The sequence below is a fragment of the Xyrauchen texanus genome, chromosome 22 (genome assembly GCF_025860055.1).
Source record: "Xyrauchen texanus isolate HMW12.3.18 chromosome 22, RBS_HiC_50CHRs, whole genome shotgun sequence".
In the NCBI taxonomy this organism is placed as follows: domain Eukaryota; kingdom Metazoa; phylum Chordata; class Actinopteri; order Cypriniformes; family Catostomidae; genus Xyrauchen; species Xyrauchen texanus.
In genome coordinates this window covers 15775492-15796567 of record NC_068297.1, presented here as the reverse complement: position 1 = coordinate 15796567, position 21076 = coordinate 15775492, and the positions used below count along the sequence as shown (strand labels likewise).

Below are 21076 nucleotides of genomic sequence, written 5' to 3'. Positions count from 1 at the left end.
TGTTCTGTAACAGAATACATGTAACGGCGTTACGTATTCAAGCACCTGTTTTCAGAATACAGTTATTTTATACAATTTAGGTAGAATAATCTAAAAACACTTCTTACATAATGACCAACATCTTATTTATGTATAATACTGTATGTTCCGGACTAAAGATTCTGGCAACCGCATGGCACACTGTTGCGCGCATCCAATCACAATCAGTGCGCTTTTGGCTGTGCACCAAAATCAATCCAGCCGGCAATGATTTTCTCCACAAATATAACCTTGTGTGCATTATACATTGTTTCCCACAATTGTTGCTGTGTAAATACATTTAAAGACGTGGTAAATACGGATGGCTCTCGATAGCATTTGGTAAGTCACGTCCACATCAGAAACTTGCAAAATGAAGAACTATTGAGAAATAGCAGTTATTAACGACAATAATATGAATAAGTAAAATAATGGAGAAAGTGCTGCAAAGAATGAAAGAGGGAAAACTTGAAGTGGATCAGATTTCAAACAAAGACAGAAAAACCTTGTGTAAATAACTACTGTAAAATTTGTGAGGCTAGTTCAGTGTGACACATATTGGTGTGGTGTGGTGTGGTGGTGGTGGTGTAGTGGTCTAAACCACATAACTGGTAAACTGAAGCAGAAGGTCGTTGGTTCAACCCCCACAGCCACCATTGTGTCCTTGAGCAAGGCACTTAACTCCAGGTTGCTCCGGGGGGACTGTCCCTGTAATAAGGGCTCTGTAAGTCACTTTGGATAAAAGCGTCTGCCAAATGCATAAATGTAAATGTAATATTTATATCTCACTTTAAAATTCGACATGATATGATACAATACTACTTTTTTAACCCCGGAGGGAAATTGAGGTGTTACAGCAGCAGAGACAGATATCACAAAACAGAAAAAATAGCAATACAGTAAATGCAACATAATACAATAATAAAAATAAATAATTATAATAAAAAAAAAAAAAAAAATATATATATATATATATGTAACCCTTGTTCTGCGATGTCTGCATCATAGGCCCCCTCTTCTTCACCAATTTAGTCTCTGCATTGTGTTATGCCGAGTTTACATTACACGATTTTGAGCCTGATTTTCACTCGCCGACAAAAGCCTGAAATCGTGGGCAAATCGGAGCTCGCTCCCATGAGCAACGATCGCAATGTATGAACTATCAAAGACGCGATTTGAGAGAATCGCCGACGCGTCACCGTTGTCAGTGAGATATCCAGATTGTTAAATATCTGGACCTGTCTGCGACTCCAAATCCCACAATGTGAAATATGTTTTGACTGAATACAACAGTAGCGTTGACCTACAGCCAATGAGAGAGCAAGAAACGAAGCAAGGGAAGTTTTAATGGGAGGAGTCCTGATGGACCTGCAACAGAACATCAACTAGCATGGCTAATTGATATCAAGAAAGTCTCATTGGACCGAAGAAATGGAGGATACATTTGTGGAACATTGGCAGGAGCACCAGTGCCTATTTGGTGTTTCATCTGAACGGTACCACAACCGGGTGGAGAAAGAGAAGAGTTGGAGAGAAATTGCAAATTCTCTTGGACAGTCAGGTAAACAAATAGGTAGATTTTTCTGTAGGAGCTACTTTTTCATATTGTAACCAAATAAAATATATGATGCCTTGAGGCGATTAAAAACATACACATCATATTCTGAAATGCATAACATATGATCATGCATTTGTTTTCGTATCTCGTATCACTTCTCGCATGTACTCTGTTGTGAAACATAATTTGGAGTCCAGGCAGAGTCGTCGGGGATTCGTCAATAGTAAAATGTCTTGTAATGTGTTCACTCCTGTCGCGGATTTGTTGTGTAATTTGAAAACGCTATGACTTCAGTGACAAGACAATATGAACGTAATATGTACGCTACAGAGGTCCGACGTCTTTGAAAGTCGTGTAGTGTGTAGGAGCCATAAGGAAAGCTCAGTAACCCAATTTGGAACATAAGAAAATACAGCTCCCCCTAGAGGTTGGTAGCCTTATAACATCTTCCCTACATCCACCACTTCTTTAAATTATGGCATCTCAGTCATCAAGTGATATTAGGACAAAAACAAAAATAATTATAAGGATTTTAAGGTTTAATCCCTTTTTAAATGTGTAGGTGTGATGCGCTTGTACATGTGTGTTGCTAAGACGAAGCTTCTCTTTTTTTCCTTGGCCCTCTCCCAAAGATTTCTTCCTCTCTCTATCTTTTACAGGTCACTTTCGCTTGGGGTGACATGTTGCTCAGGGGAAAGTATATTTGGTTGGTGTCTTTTTCATCTTTGTCCCAACAGCTCAGTGTTTTATCAGAGTCTGCACTTCGTGTTTCTCCTTGTCTCTTTCAATGGGCTCAAATTTTTACTCCCTTGTCCCAACTGACATGACTGCACTGTACTGTACTGACACACTGTGTGGACCCCTAGACGGTAGAAGCCTTATAACATCTTCTCTACATCTACATCTATCTATCTATCTATCTATCTATCTATCTATCTATCTATCTATCTATCTATATATATATATATATATATATATATATAAATAATCAAACACCATCATCACACAGCAGTAATAATAATTATAGAATTCAAAAATTTAACTTGCAGAAATGCAAGCATAGCAGACAGTGTTAATTTCTATTAAAAAAAAAATCACAGTGCTTGTAAATCACATTACATTCACAAACACAGGCCCCCACACAAACAATGCCATTCCATAGAGTACAACGTGGAGGTGTAGCCTTCAGATAAGATAATGACATATTACATGTAACCCTTCCAATTGTGCCTAGCCTTTATACATATATATTATGTATATTTATAATATATAATTATACTGTATATTTAATACGTTTTCTGTATCCTGAAAACGTTTTTTTATTTGATGTATTTGGAATACCTAACTGAATATATTTCAGAGAGAGTATTAAGTATTCAGCCCAGAATAATTTCTTAAATTAATTCCCTCAACCACGGTAACGGGTAAACTTCTCCGCATTTCCTGAAATCCCAGAATGTCCTGTTTTTATAAATACAGTTGTTATCAACAGATTGCAGATTTACACAAACAGCATATCTATGCTAAAGGGATAGTTCACCCCCAAAATGAAAAAAATAAAATATATATATATATATATATATATATATATATATATATATATACACACACACACACACACACTCATCAAGCACTTTATTAGGAACACTGTTGATGTGAACATTAACTGAAACTCCTGACCCATGCTGCATAAATTTACACATGAGTAGCTCATTAGACAATCACATGAATAAGTAGGTGTCACTAATAAAGTGCTCGGTGAGTGTGTGTGTGTGTGTGTATGTATATATATATATATATATATATATATATATATATATATATATATATATATATATATATATATATCATGGTATCTCACAAAAGTGAGTACACCCCTCACATTTTTGTAAATATTTGATTATATCTTTTCATGTGACAACACTGAAGAAATGACACTTTGCTACAATGCAAAGTAATGACTGTACAGCTTGTAAGAGTGTAAATATGCTGTCCCCTCAAAATAACTCAACACACAGCCATTAATGTCTAAACCTCTGGCAACAAAAGTGAATAAATATATATATATATACACACTGGTCAGCCACAACAATAAAACCACTGACAGGTGACGTGAATAACATTTATTATCTCGTTACAATGGCACCTGTCAAGGGGCAAGATATATTAGGCAGCAAGTGAACAGTCAGTTCTTAAATTTCATGTGTTGTAAGCAGGAAAAATGGGCAAGTGTAAGGATCAGAGTGACTTTGACAAGGACCATATTGTGATGCTAGATGACTGGGTCAGAGCATCTCCAAAACGTCAGGTCTTGTGGGGTGACCCCGGGATGCAGTGGTTAGTACCTACCAAAAGTGGTCCAAGGAAGAACAACCGGTGAACCGGTGATAGGTTCATGGGTGCCCAAGGCTCACTGATGTGTGTGGGGAGCGAAGGCTAGCCCATCTGGTCCAATCACACAGAAGAGCTACTTGCTGAAAAACTTAATGCTGGCTATGAAAGAAAGGTGTCAGAACACACAGTGCATTGCAGCTTGCTGCATTTGGAGCTGCGTAGCCGCAGACCGGTCAAAGTGCCCATGCTGACCCCTGTCCACCCCAAAGGCACCTACAATGGGCACATGAGTGTCAGAACTGGACCATGGAGCAATGGAAGAAGGTGGCCTAGTCTGATGCAACATGTTTTCTTTTAGATCATGTGGACGGCCGGGTGCATGTGTGTCGTTTACCTGGGGAAATGATGGCAGCAGGGATGCACCATGGGAAGAAGGCAGGCTGTCGGAGGTAGTGTGATGCTCTTGGCAATGTTCTGCTGGGAAACTTTGGGTCCTGGCATTCATGTGGATGTTAATGTGACACGTACCAACTACCTAAATATTATTGCAACCCACATACACCCTTTATGGCAATGGTATTCCCTGATGGCAGTGGGATCTTTCAGCAGGATAATGTGCCCTGCCACACTGCAAAAATGGTTTGAGGAACATGACAAAGATTTCAAGGTGTTGACTTGGCCTCCAAATTCCCCAGATCTCAATCCGAATGAGCATCTATGGGATGTGCTGGACCAACAATTCCGATCCATCACCTCCCAACTTACAGGACTTAAAAAATCTGCTGCTAACGTCTTGGTGCCAAATACAACAGGACACCTCTTCAGATGTCTTGTGAAGTCCATGTCTCGACGGGTCAGAGCTGTTTTGGCTGCATGAGGGGGGCCTACACAATATTTGGCAGGTGGTTTTAATGTTGTGGCTGATCTGTGTATATATTTCCTATGAAAGTGATATGGGTTTGGAACAACAAGTTAATGATAACAGAATTAAATGTTTTGGTGAACTATACCTTTAACACTCTACTGCCTTTACAAGAAGACCAAAACAAGAAAAACAAAGAAGCACTTTTTATGTAGAGAGAAAATATTGAATGTGAATTAATACTTGAGCAGAGAGCAGCTCTGGGAAAGTTAATTTAATTGTCTTGAGTGTTTCATTGAATTAATCATAATGCTCATCACCATTTTTTACCATAAGCAATGCCTCTCAGCTGAAAGGACACGCATTAAAATGAGTTATGAATCCTTTTAAAAGCCTAAACTGGAGCACTTTGCCTGTAGGTAAAAAATGGATGCATGTTTGCTAAGATTAACATTGCCAGAGCTCTCTTCTGCCTACATTACACACACACACACACACACACACACACAGGTGTGGATATCCTTATGAGGACTCGCCACAGATATAGTGATTTTATACTTTACGATCTACAGATTATATCCCCTACCCCTAAACCTAACCTCACAAAATACGTTCTATATTTTTACGTTAAAACATAGTTTAGTAGGTTTTTTAAGCAATTTGAATTATGGCGACACTAGAAAGGTCCTCATAAACCACATTTATAGCATAATACCGTTGTAATTACCAGTTTATAACCTAAAAGAAATCCTTGTAAACCACCCAAACACACACAAATTTAAATAAAGACTCATTGGAATAATGTGTTATATTAAAAAGAATCAAAGTTTAAAGGAGAGTATTTCTTACCGAGTTTCTCAGTGGTGACTCCGATCCACAGGTCCGCTTATTTATTTGTGCCAAAGAGGTTCCAAACCTCAGTGTTTCATATACTGGGTCAACTTTACTGCCACAGGCTAGGACAGCACAAACAAATCAAGTTAAAATATTACAAAATACTGGTAAACAGAATGATAATGTTGATGATACTATGGCATGTTGTAACGTTGAAAGAATTCTAAATATTTCTCACCAATGGGCATAACCTCCCTGATGCAACCAAATTGTTCCTGAATTAGCAGAGGGGAGCTAGAATATCTTCGAAAACCTTTGGGCTGCAAGAACACATACACAGGATCAGTACAGTAAAATTTACACATGCATATGGTCAGTCTGATGGGCATCCATCTCCAATTTGACCAACATTTTTAACTCCAATAGTATATATTATTAAATAATATATATTATTAAATAAAAAATAACATTTTATTAGAATTGGCATTCTGGAGCACACATGAACAGCCCTATGAAACAAACTGGGCTCACTGTGCCCTTATTTGCATCTGTTTGATTGAGTTAATACAGGGATTCTATGAAGCTAAATCGGTTGCAAAACTTGAGAGCTTGTAGATTTGAATTTGAGAACTTGTACAATAAATATTTGTATTTGAAAACTGAAATTCTTACTCACAGCAATTATGAGAATACTTGTTAAACAAAAATCTGATGTTGAATGTTGCAATCTGCACTCAAAGACAATAATATAAAACCTGTGTTTTGAATTTAATGTTGCAGACAAATAGTCACATATGTGTAAAATGTCATTCACATGAATACAACCACAGACACAAACTTGTATTACATATTTACTTTTGCACTTTAATTCACTTTTGCAGTAAAATCACAAATCGTCAGTAACAACCTCTCAAATCTGGCACTGCAACTTCAAACTTTTACCAAAACTCACTTGTAAACGTAAATGTGAGAGAGCAGACTACCGGTTTTGGGGAGGGGTGGGCCAACAAAGTTGTGACCAATCTCAACAGCTGAAACAACTGATGCTGGACCAATCAAAACAGATTATCATTAAATGCGATGACGTCACGCAACTGCGCCAGCATCGTTTTTGTACCAAAACAAGTCCAATAGCTGGTTGATGCAGTGGCAGGATAAGTTAAGTAACTTGAGATAATCATGTAACAAATAAAATGAGATGATTTTATCAAGTTGATCACTGCAGAATTTGGCACCAACAGACCACACACGTTTTGTCTAAGGATGGCAATGAGGAATTCTCTGAAGAAATGTTTCTGCAGGATGTTTGTATTCGGCAAAACTACATGGGATGCGTCAATCCAGCCAGCTATCATATGCCACGAGTTCCATATTTCCATTAAAATATTAAACAGAGTTTAGTACCAATAGGTATACGAGTGAAGAATCTCAATTATCACCAGACAACTTCTTTTCCAGATAAAATTAGATGAATTATTGATGACAACAGAGACAGCTGACAAATCCTTAAATTTATTTATCTTCTGTATTATTAAATTTTTTATTAAAATGTTTAAACAGCACAAAGTCTGGTATCGTGTTGTTGCTTAAGTGCTTGGACAGATTTTTTTGTTTTTAATCGTTTTGAAGTGTAAAACACTCAACAACTTGAGTGTTATTCTTTCCAAAACATTCTCCTCATTTTCACATGAATGGATAACTACAGTATATTAATCATGCTGACTATATATAGAAGATTATAAATCATACCTTTATTATTTCATTATTATTATTTCAGTTAGTCATTTCCCTTATACATATTTCTACTTCAATGCTGTAATACTGCATTGTTGCAAATTAGAAAGCAATGGTTAAATCTAAATAAGCCATACTGTAATTGCTTAGATGAATTGTAATAGTACTGTAATTATTGTAAGAAATCCACTTGTGAAATAAAGATAATATTGCGCACAGTGTGCATTCTTGTTTAAAATGAGACTCTGTTCTTATATTTATCCATTCAGAATAAAACTAAGGTAATTTTTCAATGTCTTTTGCAGAACATTCATTAATTTCTTAGTTCTAGTTAAAAGTCTGTTTAAACTGTTTTATCAGCTTGTCCATGCTTATCAATCCTTAAAATCAAGCTGTAGGAAAGTACACCTTGATGCCTTAAGAATAAGATATACAATTTTGAACTTATTAAGATACATAATAGCCTGACCGCGATGAGTTGCTTTAATCATGATTATTTGAGATTACCGTGGTCATGTACACTTTTAATTTAAATCACATATTGACATCTAAATAAGGGAAATAAGCAAATACTAAAAACACCATCAAATTAAAATGTCTATATCTGCAGTTCAGATGCAGCTGGAGAATAGATTAAGCCATCAAGTAAGTACTATGATCCATTTTGATTGGTCCGGCATCAGTTGTTCCAGCTCTTGTGATTGGTCACAACTTTGTTGGCCCTGCCCCCGCCCAAAACCTTTAGCAAAACTCACTTGTGCACTTGTAAACCCAAATGCGAGAGAGCAGACCAAAACCGGAAATCTGCTCTCTCGCATTTGGGTTTAAAAGTGCACAAGTGAGTTTTGCTAGAGGTGGATGCTAATCCATGCATTTAGCAAAAGTGCACAATGTCATGGAGAGACCTGAAACACTGAAGTGACTCAACTGAAAAAGTTTGATCTGATTAATTTGTTTAATCAACTCAAAGAATAATAATAGCTTCACTGTGCAATGTTCACTTGCACATAATGGGGCTTTTAATGGTTGACTAATAATCAGGACTCAGCTCATGTAAAGCTGGTAGTAAAAGCACTATTTTGAAAAGCACTCAAAGCTCAAAGGCTCTCACTGATCAGACAGGCCAAGAGAAATAAACAGTGTTTAAAAATAGCAATCTGTTCACTAAAGAGCAAAAGTGGAATTAGAGCCGAAGCCTGTTGGGAGTTCTCTTTGACCCCCACCCAAAGCTATATTTTCCATTTGTGAGAGCCCACTACATCATCTGGAGTTTCCTCACCCCAGCCACCAAAAAAATCTGAAGACACGGGACAGGCACAATATATTTTTCCACCTCATTTGCTGATGATCTCATCCTAGAGCACGAGAATCAAAAGCGCTGGTTTATTTTTTTCTTTCAATAGCATTGTTTTTTGTGGTGTATTAAGGTGAAATTGGATTCATTGGAATTACTGGATTAAAGGAATATTCTGGGTTCAATACAAGTTAAGCTTAATCGACAGCATTTGTGGCATAATGTTGTCTACCACAATAATAATTTCAATTTTTTCCTGTGGCAGGCCCTCTGCCTTTCTATGGAAGGAGGAAGAAGGGACCAGGTGAACACTTCAACAAACTTTAATTGTAGCACATTTCAGTGTACATCAACATAAACATAAAGTGCTCTACAGCACATCAACTAAAACACATTTCACATACAACGGCCATGCTTTTCAGCAGACACCTTGATACAGATACAGACACACACACACACACACACACAGATCCGTGTGTGTGTCTCTCTCTCCTATCAGCTGCTGTCTCCTCTCCTTAAGTACTTCCACTGCTCCTCACTGGAATGCGAGACCGGTGTGGCGCACAGATGGAACTCGTTCACTACTTATCTCCCCGGCCTCGCTCTGCCCAGATGCCGCTCAGCCACACCCTGCTCGCCACGGTCCCATCTTTTCTTTAAAAAGTAAAAATCTGGAGGGCGAGTAGCTCAGTGAGCATTGATGCTGACTACCACCCCTGGAGTCACAAATTTGAATCCAGGGTGTGCTGAGTGACTCCAGCCAGGTCTCCTAAGCAACCAAATTGGCCAGGTTGCTAGGGAGGGTAGAGTCACATGGGGTAACCTCATCACGGTTGCAATTAAGTGGTTCTCACTCTCAATGGGGCATGTGGTAAGCTGTGCATTGATCACAGAGAATAGCATGGGCCTCCACATGCTGAGTATTCACGGTGTCATGCACAATGAGCCATACTATAAGATGCGCAAATTGATGGTCTTAGAAGCAGAGCCAACTGAGACTTTAACTCCACCACCCGGATTGAGGTGAGTAACCACGCCACCATAAGGACCTAGTAAGTAGTGGGAATTGGGCATTCCAAAATTGGAATAATAAAAATCTCATCGCGTACAATGGAAGTGAATGGAGCTTTTTTGGAGAGTTTAAAGGCAGAAATGTGAAGCTTGTAATTTTATGAAAGCATTTACATTATCTCTTCTGCTAAAACTAATATTATTTGAGCTGTAAAGTTCTTTAAATCTTCGTTTTAACTTTTTAAGGTAATTTTAGGGTTTGTCGGCATTATGTTGTCATGGTAACGGAGTTCTAAACTGGATTTTACTTTCACATAAAAGGTTAGTAAGCGATCTTATCACACTAAAATCGTGATAATGCACATATATTACGTCTTATAATTATAGACCATTTAGACGAATTAGAATGCTACTGGCCTGGGAGCACTTCCAGTATCATTAGCAGATCCTTTAAATAAGGCTCCGAGTTAACATATCAGTGAAGCCGTTCAATGAAGCTGATTGCGAGACCTGCAAGAACTCTCTTTTGTGTTCCTAATTTGTAAGTAATTTTGGATAAAAGTGTCTACTAAATAACAATGTAATAATAAATTACTTTCGCAGCTTTATTCAGCAATCTATAGTCACTTTAAGAGATAAAACTTACAATTAGTTGGCACAAATTTTGTTCACCTACCAGAGAAAAGATGTGTGCTACAGTTGTTAGTACTGCATGTATCCAGCACTCTACGTCACTGCAGTGGTTCATGTGTCCATTTGTGGTTACTTTTTCAGAGATCTAAACACTTTAATTTCCATTATTTCCAGGTATCTAGGGAACACCCAGCCACCAAACAACATGGTACACATTTGATTAATTATATTCTATGTCAATCATGTTAACGATAGTAACGTTAATTGTGTTCAAATCACTATGAATGAAGCGCCTCCCACTGTTGTTTTGAATGAGTATGACAACGAGTAGGACATTTTCAAGGTACAATGAAGTCACTTCCTTAAACCGATGAATAGTCCTTGAAATGGTCTATAATTCTGAAACAGTGAGTATTTAAACATTTACAGATTTTCCAAGTTAGTGTAACCTCTATTTTTGCTTTTTATTTTAAAGAAAAGGATGGATAAGTTGAAATTAATCAACATTATGCCACAAATGCTGTTGATTCAGTTTAACTTGTTTTGAACCTGGAATATTTCTTTAAAGTCAGCCACTCATTCTCAGAGAAACCTGGCTTTCTGCATTATCAAACAAGCCATGTGAAAACCAATGTACGTGTGAATATTCCAGAAGAGTTGTGACTTGTAGGTCCCCTGAGTAAAGCTCTGAGGTCTTTACATGATAAATTAATCTTAATATTCCTTATCAACTAACCTTTCCTTCCTCACTCTCTTTGCCTTGTGCTCAACCTAGAATAATTTGAATTCATACTCACGCTCCAGTTCACAGAATGGAAAGACAGACTGATGAATCACACCATCAAATCAACAAAAATAACACACTGAAGAGTGAGGATGAGCAAAACTTCACCTGAACCCAATCAGACATGTTGTTTAGAGGATATTAACAACAAACAGGTTCTAGTGTTCAAAGACATCTGGACATAGCGCAATGATATAGAACAGAATGCAGGTGTCTTGAGACGTGTTTTTAAAAGTTTAATTACTTTAAACATTTAACATGGTGCCCAAAGACATTAAAACAACAGTGCGAGTCGACCAAACACCTTCTACATGTGTATGACTTTAGCAGTAGTGCTTTAAATGGGATTAATTTAAAGATGCAACCTCTCAGATAGGGTTTTATCATGCAGACAACATAATTAATGGGGCTACTGTAAATATGACTACATAACTAAATGTGAAACATGACTTAAGGCATCAATGCATCACTCAACCCTATCGTCAAGCACTGTACAAGTTGTACAAGTTTTAACATTATAAACGTGTCCGGGGGTAACGCTGATGCTTGACTCCAAAGGGTTCAATGTATTGGGCAATGCTGACATGATTCATGTTGAAGCACCTTAACAAGAGTACCAAGCTGTCAGCATGGTACATAATATACAGCAAATAAATTATTAAATAAGAACATATCTAAAACTAGTCAACCTCACTAAATGACTAGTCGGTTGGTGGACTAGTCAACGATCATGACCCATACCTAGAATCTGGTAGATCTGTAAGTGTAGAAGAGGCTTCAGCATTAGTGAAGGTGCAAAAATGATTAGTGATTATCAAAAATATCACTGAAAACAAACAGATTAAATAAAAAAATTAAAAAAACAGAATACACAGGAAGTGTAAAAAATATCTCACCAGTTTCCCCACGCATCTCTGCTGTCCAACTCCATCCAGGCACTTGTGATGGATGCCCATCTTGCAGGCTTTGCACCGGAGGCCCAGCTTAGCATTGGTGCCTGCCAGTTTAGGTAATACACAGTTAAAATCAAGTTTAAAGGTGTTTTGAAAGCAGACTTACAGAACGTAAAGGGTATTTGCACACAACAACATTATACTACTGCTAAAAGACAGAGATTTCCATAAATACAGGTCAGAGAAAGAAATTCCAACAAGTACAGTTTTGTTGGGAAAATCAGAAGTTTGTTAGTATCTCTATCATTTAGTAATTAGAAATAAGCAGTGTAATCTTTCCCATATGCGTAACGCAGAAAACTCAATGTGTAATTCCAAATAACCCTGCTGGAAATTCATATTGAAGTTTTAATGAGGGTTTAAATATTACGCCAGGGCAATTCTGCAAGTGTTCAGGTTGCTGGTCATGTAATTTCAGAAGTTGAGAAAAATTTGGGCCTACATATCCAAAGAGATAAATATTTTCTTTGGCCTTCAAAAAACATCCTTTATTATTCCTTCACAGTCCCAGAAACACCTGCAGAATCCAACCTTATTAGTAGTAATAGTACTACTGGAAATGTGGTAATGTAGATGTTGAGGCAATAGTTCACCCAAAAATGAAAATCCTGTCATTATTTTACTCACCCTCATGTCATCCCAAATGTGTATGACTTTTTCATCAGAAGAACACAAATTATTTCTTATATGGAATAAAAATGATGTTAGGCAGAATTCACTTTCTTTGCATCTTTTTTCCACACAATAAAGGGGAATGGTGACTGAGCCTAAAATTCAGCCTAATACCTTGTTTTGAACACCAAGGGGGCGAATAAATAATTTACATTTTGGGTGAACTATCTTTTTATGCTAAGCTGAATAGAAACAGCAGAAGACAAACAAGAGCAAAGCATAAAGATAAAAGAATGAATATAGATAATCTAATAGAAATTCTTAATCCTGCTCTATTTGCTCAGTTTCATCACTGGACCAAGATGTATTTATTGATGGACCAAGATGTATTTATTGATTCAGCTGCACTATGGAATGGCTTGGAAGAAGAACGAACTAAACTGGTTGGAAACATGTTAAAAGATGACACACCAACTTAAGATTTCAGATAACTGGTTATAGAGATTCTTATTCTGAAACACAGAACAATTGAATCTAAAATTTACCCAACACACATATTATGACACATCTCACCTAAACAGAGAACTAGCTCTCTATTTTTGGATTAAATATATTAATCAAAAAGCTAGTTTCAGACAAAATTCTTATTATTTATTTAATGCTCTACAGTAATTATTAAATAAGTGCAAGCAAGTCTATACAGTAGATGTTCAACCTTATGATATCCACAGATTTTTTTTACATTTGACACAAGATTAGTGTTAATTTAAATGCAGCCAATATTGATATTCTCCTCAAGAGTGATGAAGTGTAGGTACTAAACTTTGATAAAAGATTCTTTAATCAAAAAGCATATAAAATGTGAATAAAGCAATCAGTGAATAGAACAAGCAGAGGAAGTTAAAGGGATAGTTTACCCCAAAATTCTCTCATTATTTACTTACCCTCATGCCATCTCAGATGTGTATGACTTTCTTTCTTCCGCAGAACACAAACAAAGATTTTTAGAAGTACATCTCAGCTCTGTAGGTCCATACAATGCAAGTGAATGGTGACCAGAACTTTAAAGGTCCAAAGAGTAAGTAAAAGTAATCCATACGACACCATGTGGTTAAATTAATGTCTTCTAAAGCGATGTGATCGATTTGGGTGAAAAATAGATCAATATTCAAGTCTGATCAATATTCGGTCGCTCTCTAATGCGCATCCATGACAGGATTCAGTTCACGCATCCTCTCACATGATGTAAGCACGTGTAAAGTGTTTAAGGGAAAGGAGGAGGCGAGAACTGGCGATATAAATAATAGTTTCATGAAGAATTAAACAAAAAGAGAAACACAAAGAGGTGCCGGACAGCTGCCCGTAAATCTCTCTCTCTCTCCCGCACTGCTGCTTCCAGTCAGCCTTTATCCCTCTCTGAGGCTTGATTAGCCTGATTAGGTGATGGATGTGTAGCATCACGACCCGGCAACCGCCCTCAGCCCTGTCACAGCGTGCTAGCATGTCCTCGTGAGAACTGCAGGATACAACCAGAAGTGCAGCTTGATTTATTTACAACAGAACGTTGTCCACAAGTTTGCTCAATTAGAGAAAATATACTTTTTTGCATGAATATATACTCTCTTAGGCTGTCGAAGCACCCAGGGGCATAATCTGCAGCGACTGCTGCAGAAGGACAAAAAGTTGCTGAAATGCACCTTATATCCAACAGCAATTCGCTTCTTAGAGGTGAATGGTCCGGCAGAGGACTTCAGCTCTCTGAACACAACCGCTCGGCTCCGAAGAAAAAATTTCAATGAATGGTTGCGATGAGTAGTCATGCACATCTGGTATGAAATGAGGGTGAGTAAATGATGAGAGAATTTTCATTTTTGGGTGAACTACCCCTTTAAGTTACAACATCCACTCTTTAACTCATTATGAACAATATTTTTGGCATAAAATCATATCAAAACACTCTTTAATCCTTAACCCTTGTGCATCCTTGTGGACATTTTTGGCTTTTTCAGTTTTGTTTTTTTGATAACTTTGTCTGTGTTAATGCTAACTGCATAACATTTTCCACAGGTGTGAATTGTTATTGGAATTTTAATATTTCACCCTATTTTCTTTAAAAAAATATTTTTTGCACTAGTTACACAAAATAATCCCTCTTAGCGTCGTTTTGGACAAAAATGGCACATTGAAACCCATTAAAACTGCGATTTTTAATCCCAGTGCCATTTAACTATAAAATTATGCAATCTTGTTTAACATGCTTTCATTATGTTGGCAAGGCTTCAAAATTTACATTTTAAATATTTTTTACCAGATCGTGCCATTTTTTCAGGTTTGGCATATCATCGCTTTTGTTGTTGTTTTCTGCTGTTTTTGGCTTATGCATATTATAGAGCCAATTAGATACATTATGAATATATAATTGTGCGAGTGTGTTGGTATGGATTTCAGAGTGTGGTTTGTATGTGTCTGAGGCTCTAATAATAAAAATAAAAACAAATCTGTTTAGCATTTATTAAATTGAAAATAATGATAATTATTATATTTTTTATAAAAAACAACAGTGGCATTATGTAAACAAACCGGCGTTTAAAGTGTTAAAATTCTGAAAATAAATGAATGTTTGGCAATTATGATTAGAACTGATGCTGGTTAAACTATAAGTCAGTGAAAGTAGAAAAAAATATTATTCTATAATATTTTTATGACACTTTTTTGACATGGCCATTTTTGTCCATTATGGACCTGAGTGGTAGCTTTTTTTAAAATCTGATACTGCATAAGCATCAAAATGAATGTTGTTGTTAAAGTGTTAAAATTCTGAAAATAAATGAATGTTTGGTAATTATGATTAGAACTGATGCTGGTTAAAATATAAGTCAGTGAAAGTAGAAAAAAATATTATTCTATAATATTTTTATGACACTTTTTTGCCATTTTTGTCCATTATGGACCTGAGTGGTAGCTTTTTTTTAAATCTGATACTGCATAAAAAATATGAAAGCATCAAAATGAATGTTGTTGTTAATCATTGACATATCCGAGGCTCTAATAATCAAAGAAAAAAAATTCTGCTTAGCATCTATTAAATTGAAAATAATTACTATTTTTCATTTTTTCCTAAAAAAACAACAGTGGCATTATGTAAACAAACCAGCATTTAAAGGGTTAACATTCTAAAAATGAATGAATGTTTGGTCTTTATGATTAGAGCTGATGCTGGTTAAGAAAATTATGTCAGTGAAAGTGGAAAAAAATATAAATCTATAATATTTTTATGACAGTTTTTGGACATGGACATTTTTGTCCATAATGAACCTATGTGTAACTTTTTTTAATTGATGCACAAGGGTTAACTGCCTTTGATCTCTCCTACTCTGTCTCTGACTTCTCCCATGTCTCTATGAAGCACAAATAAAAACACAAGAGAGGGTGAATATTTAAACAGAAAACACATTTGCAGGTTTCCAAGTCCACACAGGTAGTTGTGTGAATGTTTCATTAATCATAATTGTTTAGACAAAATAAACAGCCCTTGCCTGCCACAATTTATTTAACACTAAGTGATGCATGAATCTTTGGGTGATCTTTAGGTAAATGAGAATGAATTGGGCTTAATTGCTTTCAGAAAATAAATGACTGCTTCTGTGAGCCATAAACATATTTTGTTGTGGTGACAGAATAAATACTAATTACAGTAATTACAGTAATTGCAGTCATATTTTCAACTGCTTCGAAAGAGGAAGCAACAGAATTGAAGACAATTTATTAGAGACTAAAATTACTTATAGGTAAAAACTAACTGTTGGTAAAAACAACCATCCTTTCACAATATAGTTTTATCCAGTGTTAATCCTGCTGTATATCAGCACATAAAACAGAAATTTAAATTACATTAAAAGTAACTCATAGCCAACTTACACTAATAAGAAATGTAACTATCCCCTCTATAATAATGGCATGCATAGCAAAGCTCTAAACAACAAGATCAGACACAGAATAGTTTAATCTATATTCTTATGACAGTAACAGGCAAGAACACTCTTAGAAAAAAATGCTCCTCATGGAATAAGGGCATATAAATATCGACCGTTCTAGGGAAAAATTCAAGAATTGATCTCCAAAGCATATGAGGAGCTACTTCATAATAATTTTTCTGAGAGTGTTGGACAAGTCATAATGAGCGCAGCAGCCGGGGTGGAGAGGGGTGTGTGGGGTTTTCTATTTGGGTTCTGTTTCTAGTGGATTCAAATCATTATACAGAACAGACTTACCAAACACCTTGCCCGCTCCCCCTTGGCAAGCTAAAAATTACAGAAAAAAATCCCCCTAGCATTACAATTATTGCATGTACTATTAATGCATGCATCAAAATAAAATGGCTATAATACTGATGGAAACACCTACATTATTTACATTATCATTCACAATGATTTATTTTTTATAATGTAAATTTTTTAATACAGCACCCAAAAACAAACTGTAAAGTAGCATCAAGTATTATTCTTGGCTGAGCTACTGAACACAACAAAAACGCAAGAATTTTTGCGATTTTACCCTTATAGTTCTTCTTGATTAAAAATAAGCATGTATCTCTGAGCAGTGCAGAGTTGTAATAGTGCTGTAATACAGTCTAATAATCTTCTACTACTAGCGAATATAATTAAGGAATGTAGAATAAACATGTTTTAGATTTTGAAAAATGGCAGATTTAAAACAATAAATAAAAATATAGTTTTTTGTTTTTATATTTGATGACTAATGGGATGAAAGGATTTCATCCTTGAAAATTCCAGAAAATTATGTCAAGCCTTTAGGCAATTAGCCAATTAGCTTCTGACTAATTGAAGTCAATTGGAGGTGTACCTGTGGATGTATTTAAGGCTTACATTCAAACTCAATGTCTCTTTTCTTGACATCATGGGAAAATCTAAAGAAATCAGCCAAGACCTCAGAAACAAAAATTGTGGACCTCCACACATTGTGGAACTACAAACAATAGTATGCAAGTATAAACACCATAGGACCACGCAGCCATCATACCACTCAGGAAGGAGAAGCATTCTGCCACCTATATAAGAATGTAGTTTGGTGTGAAAAGTGCAAATCAATCCCAGAACAATAGCAAAGGACTTTGTGAAGATGCTGAAGGAAACAGGTACACAAGTATATATATCCACAGTAAAATGAGTCCTATATCGACATAACCTGAAAAGCTTCTCAGCAAGGAAGAAGCCACTGCTCCAAAACCACCATAAATAGCCAGAATACAGTTTGCAAGTGCACATGGGGACAATGATCTTACTTTTTGGAGAAATGTCCTGATGAAACAACAATTGAACTTTTCAGCCATAATGACCATCCATTATGTTTGGAGGAAAAAGGGTGAGGCATGCAAGCCAAAGAACACCATCCCAACCGTGAAGCATGGGGGTCATCATGTTGTGGGGGTTCTTTGCTGCAGGAGGGACTGGTGCACTTCACAAAATAGATGGCATCATGAGGAAGGAAAAATATGTGGATAAATTGAAGCAACATCTCAAGACATCAGCCATTAAGTTAAAGCTCAGTCACAAATGGGTCTTCCAAATGGACAATGACCCCAAGCATACCTCCAAAGTTGTGACAAAATGGCTATAGGCCAACAAAGTCAAGGTATTGGAGTCTTGTATTCTCTCTACTATTATTCTGACATTTCACATTCTTAAAATAAAGTAGTGATTTAATCTATGATTAAATGTCATGACTTGTGAAAAACTGAGTTTAAATGTATTTGGCTAAGGTGTATCTAAACTTCTGACTTCTACTGTATATACAAATTGAATTCATACATCAATTTAATCACTTTTACATAATCTGTTGAATTGATATTCTTATTTTAACTTCACTGTAATATTTTGTTTTTTACTATTTTCCAATTTTGAATTACAAAAACCTAAATGTATAGCTGTATCCCACAATTTGTGTGCACTACTGTACCAAAACAAATCCCATTACAAAAGGAATTTCTTTAGACAAATTACCAATTAACATTTAGACTCTTTCTATAACAGCATAGTAGGGAGATAAGTAAATAATCCCATTTCATTTTATTTAAAATTTTTTCACAAATGGTAATGAGGATTGGATTTGTCAAGATCAACGTGATAAATTAATATTATTATTTTGTTTTGTTTTTTAGGGGAAATAGACCGATCAGTTTCAAAGCAACATTTAGTCCCAAACTAGCAGGTACCTACTGAGTGATTATATAATTTGTACCAAATTTGACACTGTTATTTGTAATCCTGTCACTCTGGTATAGTTTTATTTTATTTAGATTTTGTCAGACAGTTTACATTGCCTTTTGTCTTTTTAATGTTTATGTCAACTTAATGTTTATAGAAAAAAAAATCTAAATCAAATAAACAAAATCAAACAAATCAGGTTTTGGCAAAAGTGTTGCACAAATTGTGAAATGAAAAATAAAACAACTCATATAATATTTAGTATGACCTCCTGAGGTTGACGATCAACTCACTGACCATTTGTGAAAAAGAAAAATAAACAATTCCAGGCCAGATTTTGTAACTTATTCATGGAATGTGTCTTTTATTTTAATTTTACTGTGACTGACAAGTGATACTAGGCAGCAAACCTATGCAAACCTATTTCAATTTCATTGAAACCTATATCAATGAAAATGACTTCATTTGAAAACAAATTCAGGGGTGGGTAGAATCACATTGGAGTAACCTCCTCATGGCAGCTTTAATGTGGTTCTTGATCTCGGTGGGGCGCGTGCTAAGTTGTGTGTGGATGCTGTGGAGAATGGCGTGAGCCTCCACATGCGAAAGTTCTCCACGGTAACGCACTCAACAAGCCAGGATAGAGGCGCTGATTAACTGTCCCAGACACGGAGCCAACTGAGATTCATCCTCCGCCACCCGGATTGAGGTGAGTCACTAAGCCACCACGAGGACATTGGACTTAAGAGCACATTGGGAATTGGGTATTTGAAATTGGGGAGAAAAGGGGAGAAACTAATTTACAAAAAATAATAATATACCCAACAGGAACCCAGCAAAATTATTCCATCATTCTACTTCATTTCTAAGGGTCCATGAGATGTTGTGTGGATTTAATTTAAATGTTGTTAATGCCATCAGTTGCCCAATGCATGGGATGTGCATCCTCCCACACAGGCAGCCAACCATATTTCCAAAATGCTAAGATTCCTTTTATACTTTAAAATACAGCATGGTTTCTGTGTCTTTAGAAATAGGTGCCTCAGCCTGAGCAAAAACATGAGAACATTAAAATGTGTTGCTCTCGCATCCAGATTCTGCTTTGTAAATTGCTGACTGACACTTTGCAATGGGCTCAGTATAAAAAATTACTAATACAGTATGCACTCTCCAATTTTAAACGAAAGCAACAAACAGTTCATAGCCAATAAACATCTTCACTCCAGACAGTATCATGGCTGACAGTGGTCACCGGGGTCTGCCCATTAAAACATTTCTTATCATTTATACCTTCCTATCTGATTAAGCCAATCTTATTAGTCCAAAAATAAACTGAGTACATTTTAATCATGGTCTGTCATTCTGTAGATACAACAGACTACCACAGGATAAATCAAAGAGATATACTGTATACTCTATGATCTTCATGAAGATATAGTGTGCAATTTTTTCAATGTTAAAATACTTTATCCTATCCCAGGCTAATTTGCAGAGACAACTAAAAGTAAGGAGCCATTCACATTGCATGCATTTTTGTGTCAGTCTGCATTTTTTCATCATTGTTTTTCTATATAACATGTGCTAGATGGACGTCTTTGACAATTCAAAGTACAGAAAAAACAGGAAAGTCGAGCTTCCATTTAACAGAGAAACAAAAAGAGACACAAGGGTCAAAAGTACAAAATAAACTGGGAGAGCCGAGCTTCGCCAAAACTGAGAAACAAAAGAGACACAAAAAGGTACTACAAGGATGTGACTAAACTAGAGATCTGGAAACAGGAGGAACACGGAACAAAGGCTCAAGACTGAACACAAAGGGGAGAAACAAACAGACTTATATAGGGCAAAACACAGGTGAAGGGAATGAGGGTTGATGAGCAGAAGGTTGAAGCAGGTTAGGGGTGTTGGTGCCATCTGCAGGAGTGGAGAGGAGCATTGCACGGGAGGACCAGGGCAAATGCCCTCTGCTGGTCTGGAGGAGAACAGAAACCAAAGAGGAGATCCTTACAGGAGTCCTTGCCCTAGGAACGGCTCCTGACGTTCTTCAATCAGTTCCCTCGGGACCGGTGAAACTCCACGATGAGAGACGGATTGAGGATATCTCGAGCGGGGACCCAGGTCCGCTCCTCCGGGCCATAACCCTCCCAGTCCACCAGATATTGTGTCTTCCCCTGGACCTGACGAGAATCCAGCAGTCTATGGACGGTGTACGCTGGTTGGCCCTC

The 21076-nt window shown here is 36.6% G+C and overlaps 1 protein-coding gene across 1 annotated transcript in view; it reads right to left on the bottom strand.

The window, feature by feature from the left end:
* Nucleotides 1-21076, bottom strand: part of LOC127662112 (SH3 and cysteine-rich domain-containing protein-like) — a 50452-nt gene that overhangs the window by 15887 nt on the left and 13489 nt on the right. Inside the window, exons 3-6 of the mRNA XM_052153093.1 lie at nucleotides 16899-16928; nucleotides 11959-12059; nucleotides 5845-5926; nucleotides 5622-5728 (exon numbers count right to left, since the gene is read on the bottom strand). Coding sequence (XP_052009053.1) covers nucleotides 5622-5728; nucleotides 5845-5926; nucleotides 11959-12059; nucleotides 16899-16928 — 320 coding nt within the window. The remainder of the gene's footprint in view (nucleotides 1-5621; nucleotides 5729-5844; nucleotides 5927-11958; nucleotides 12060-16898; nucleotides 16929-21076) is intronic.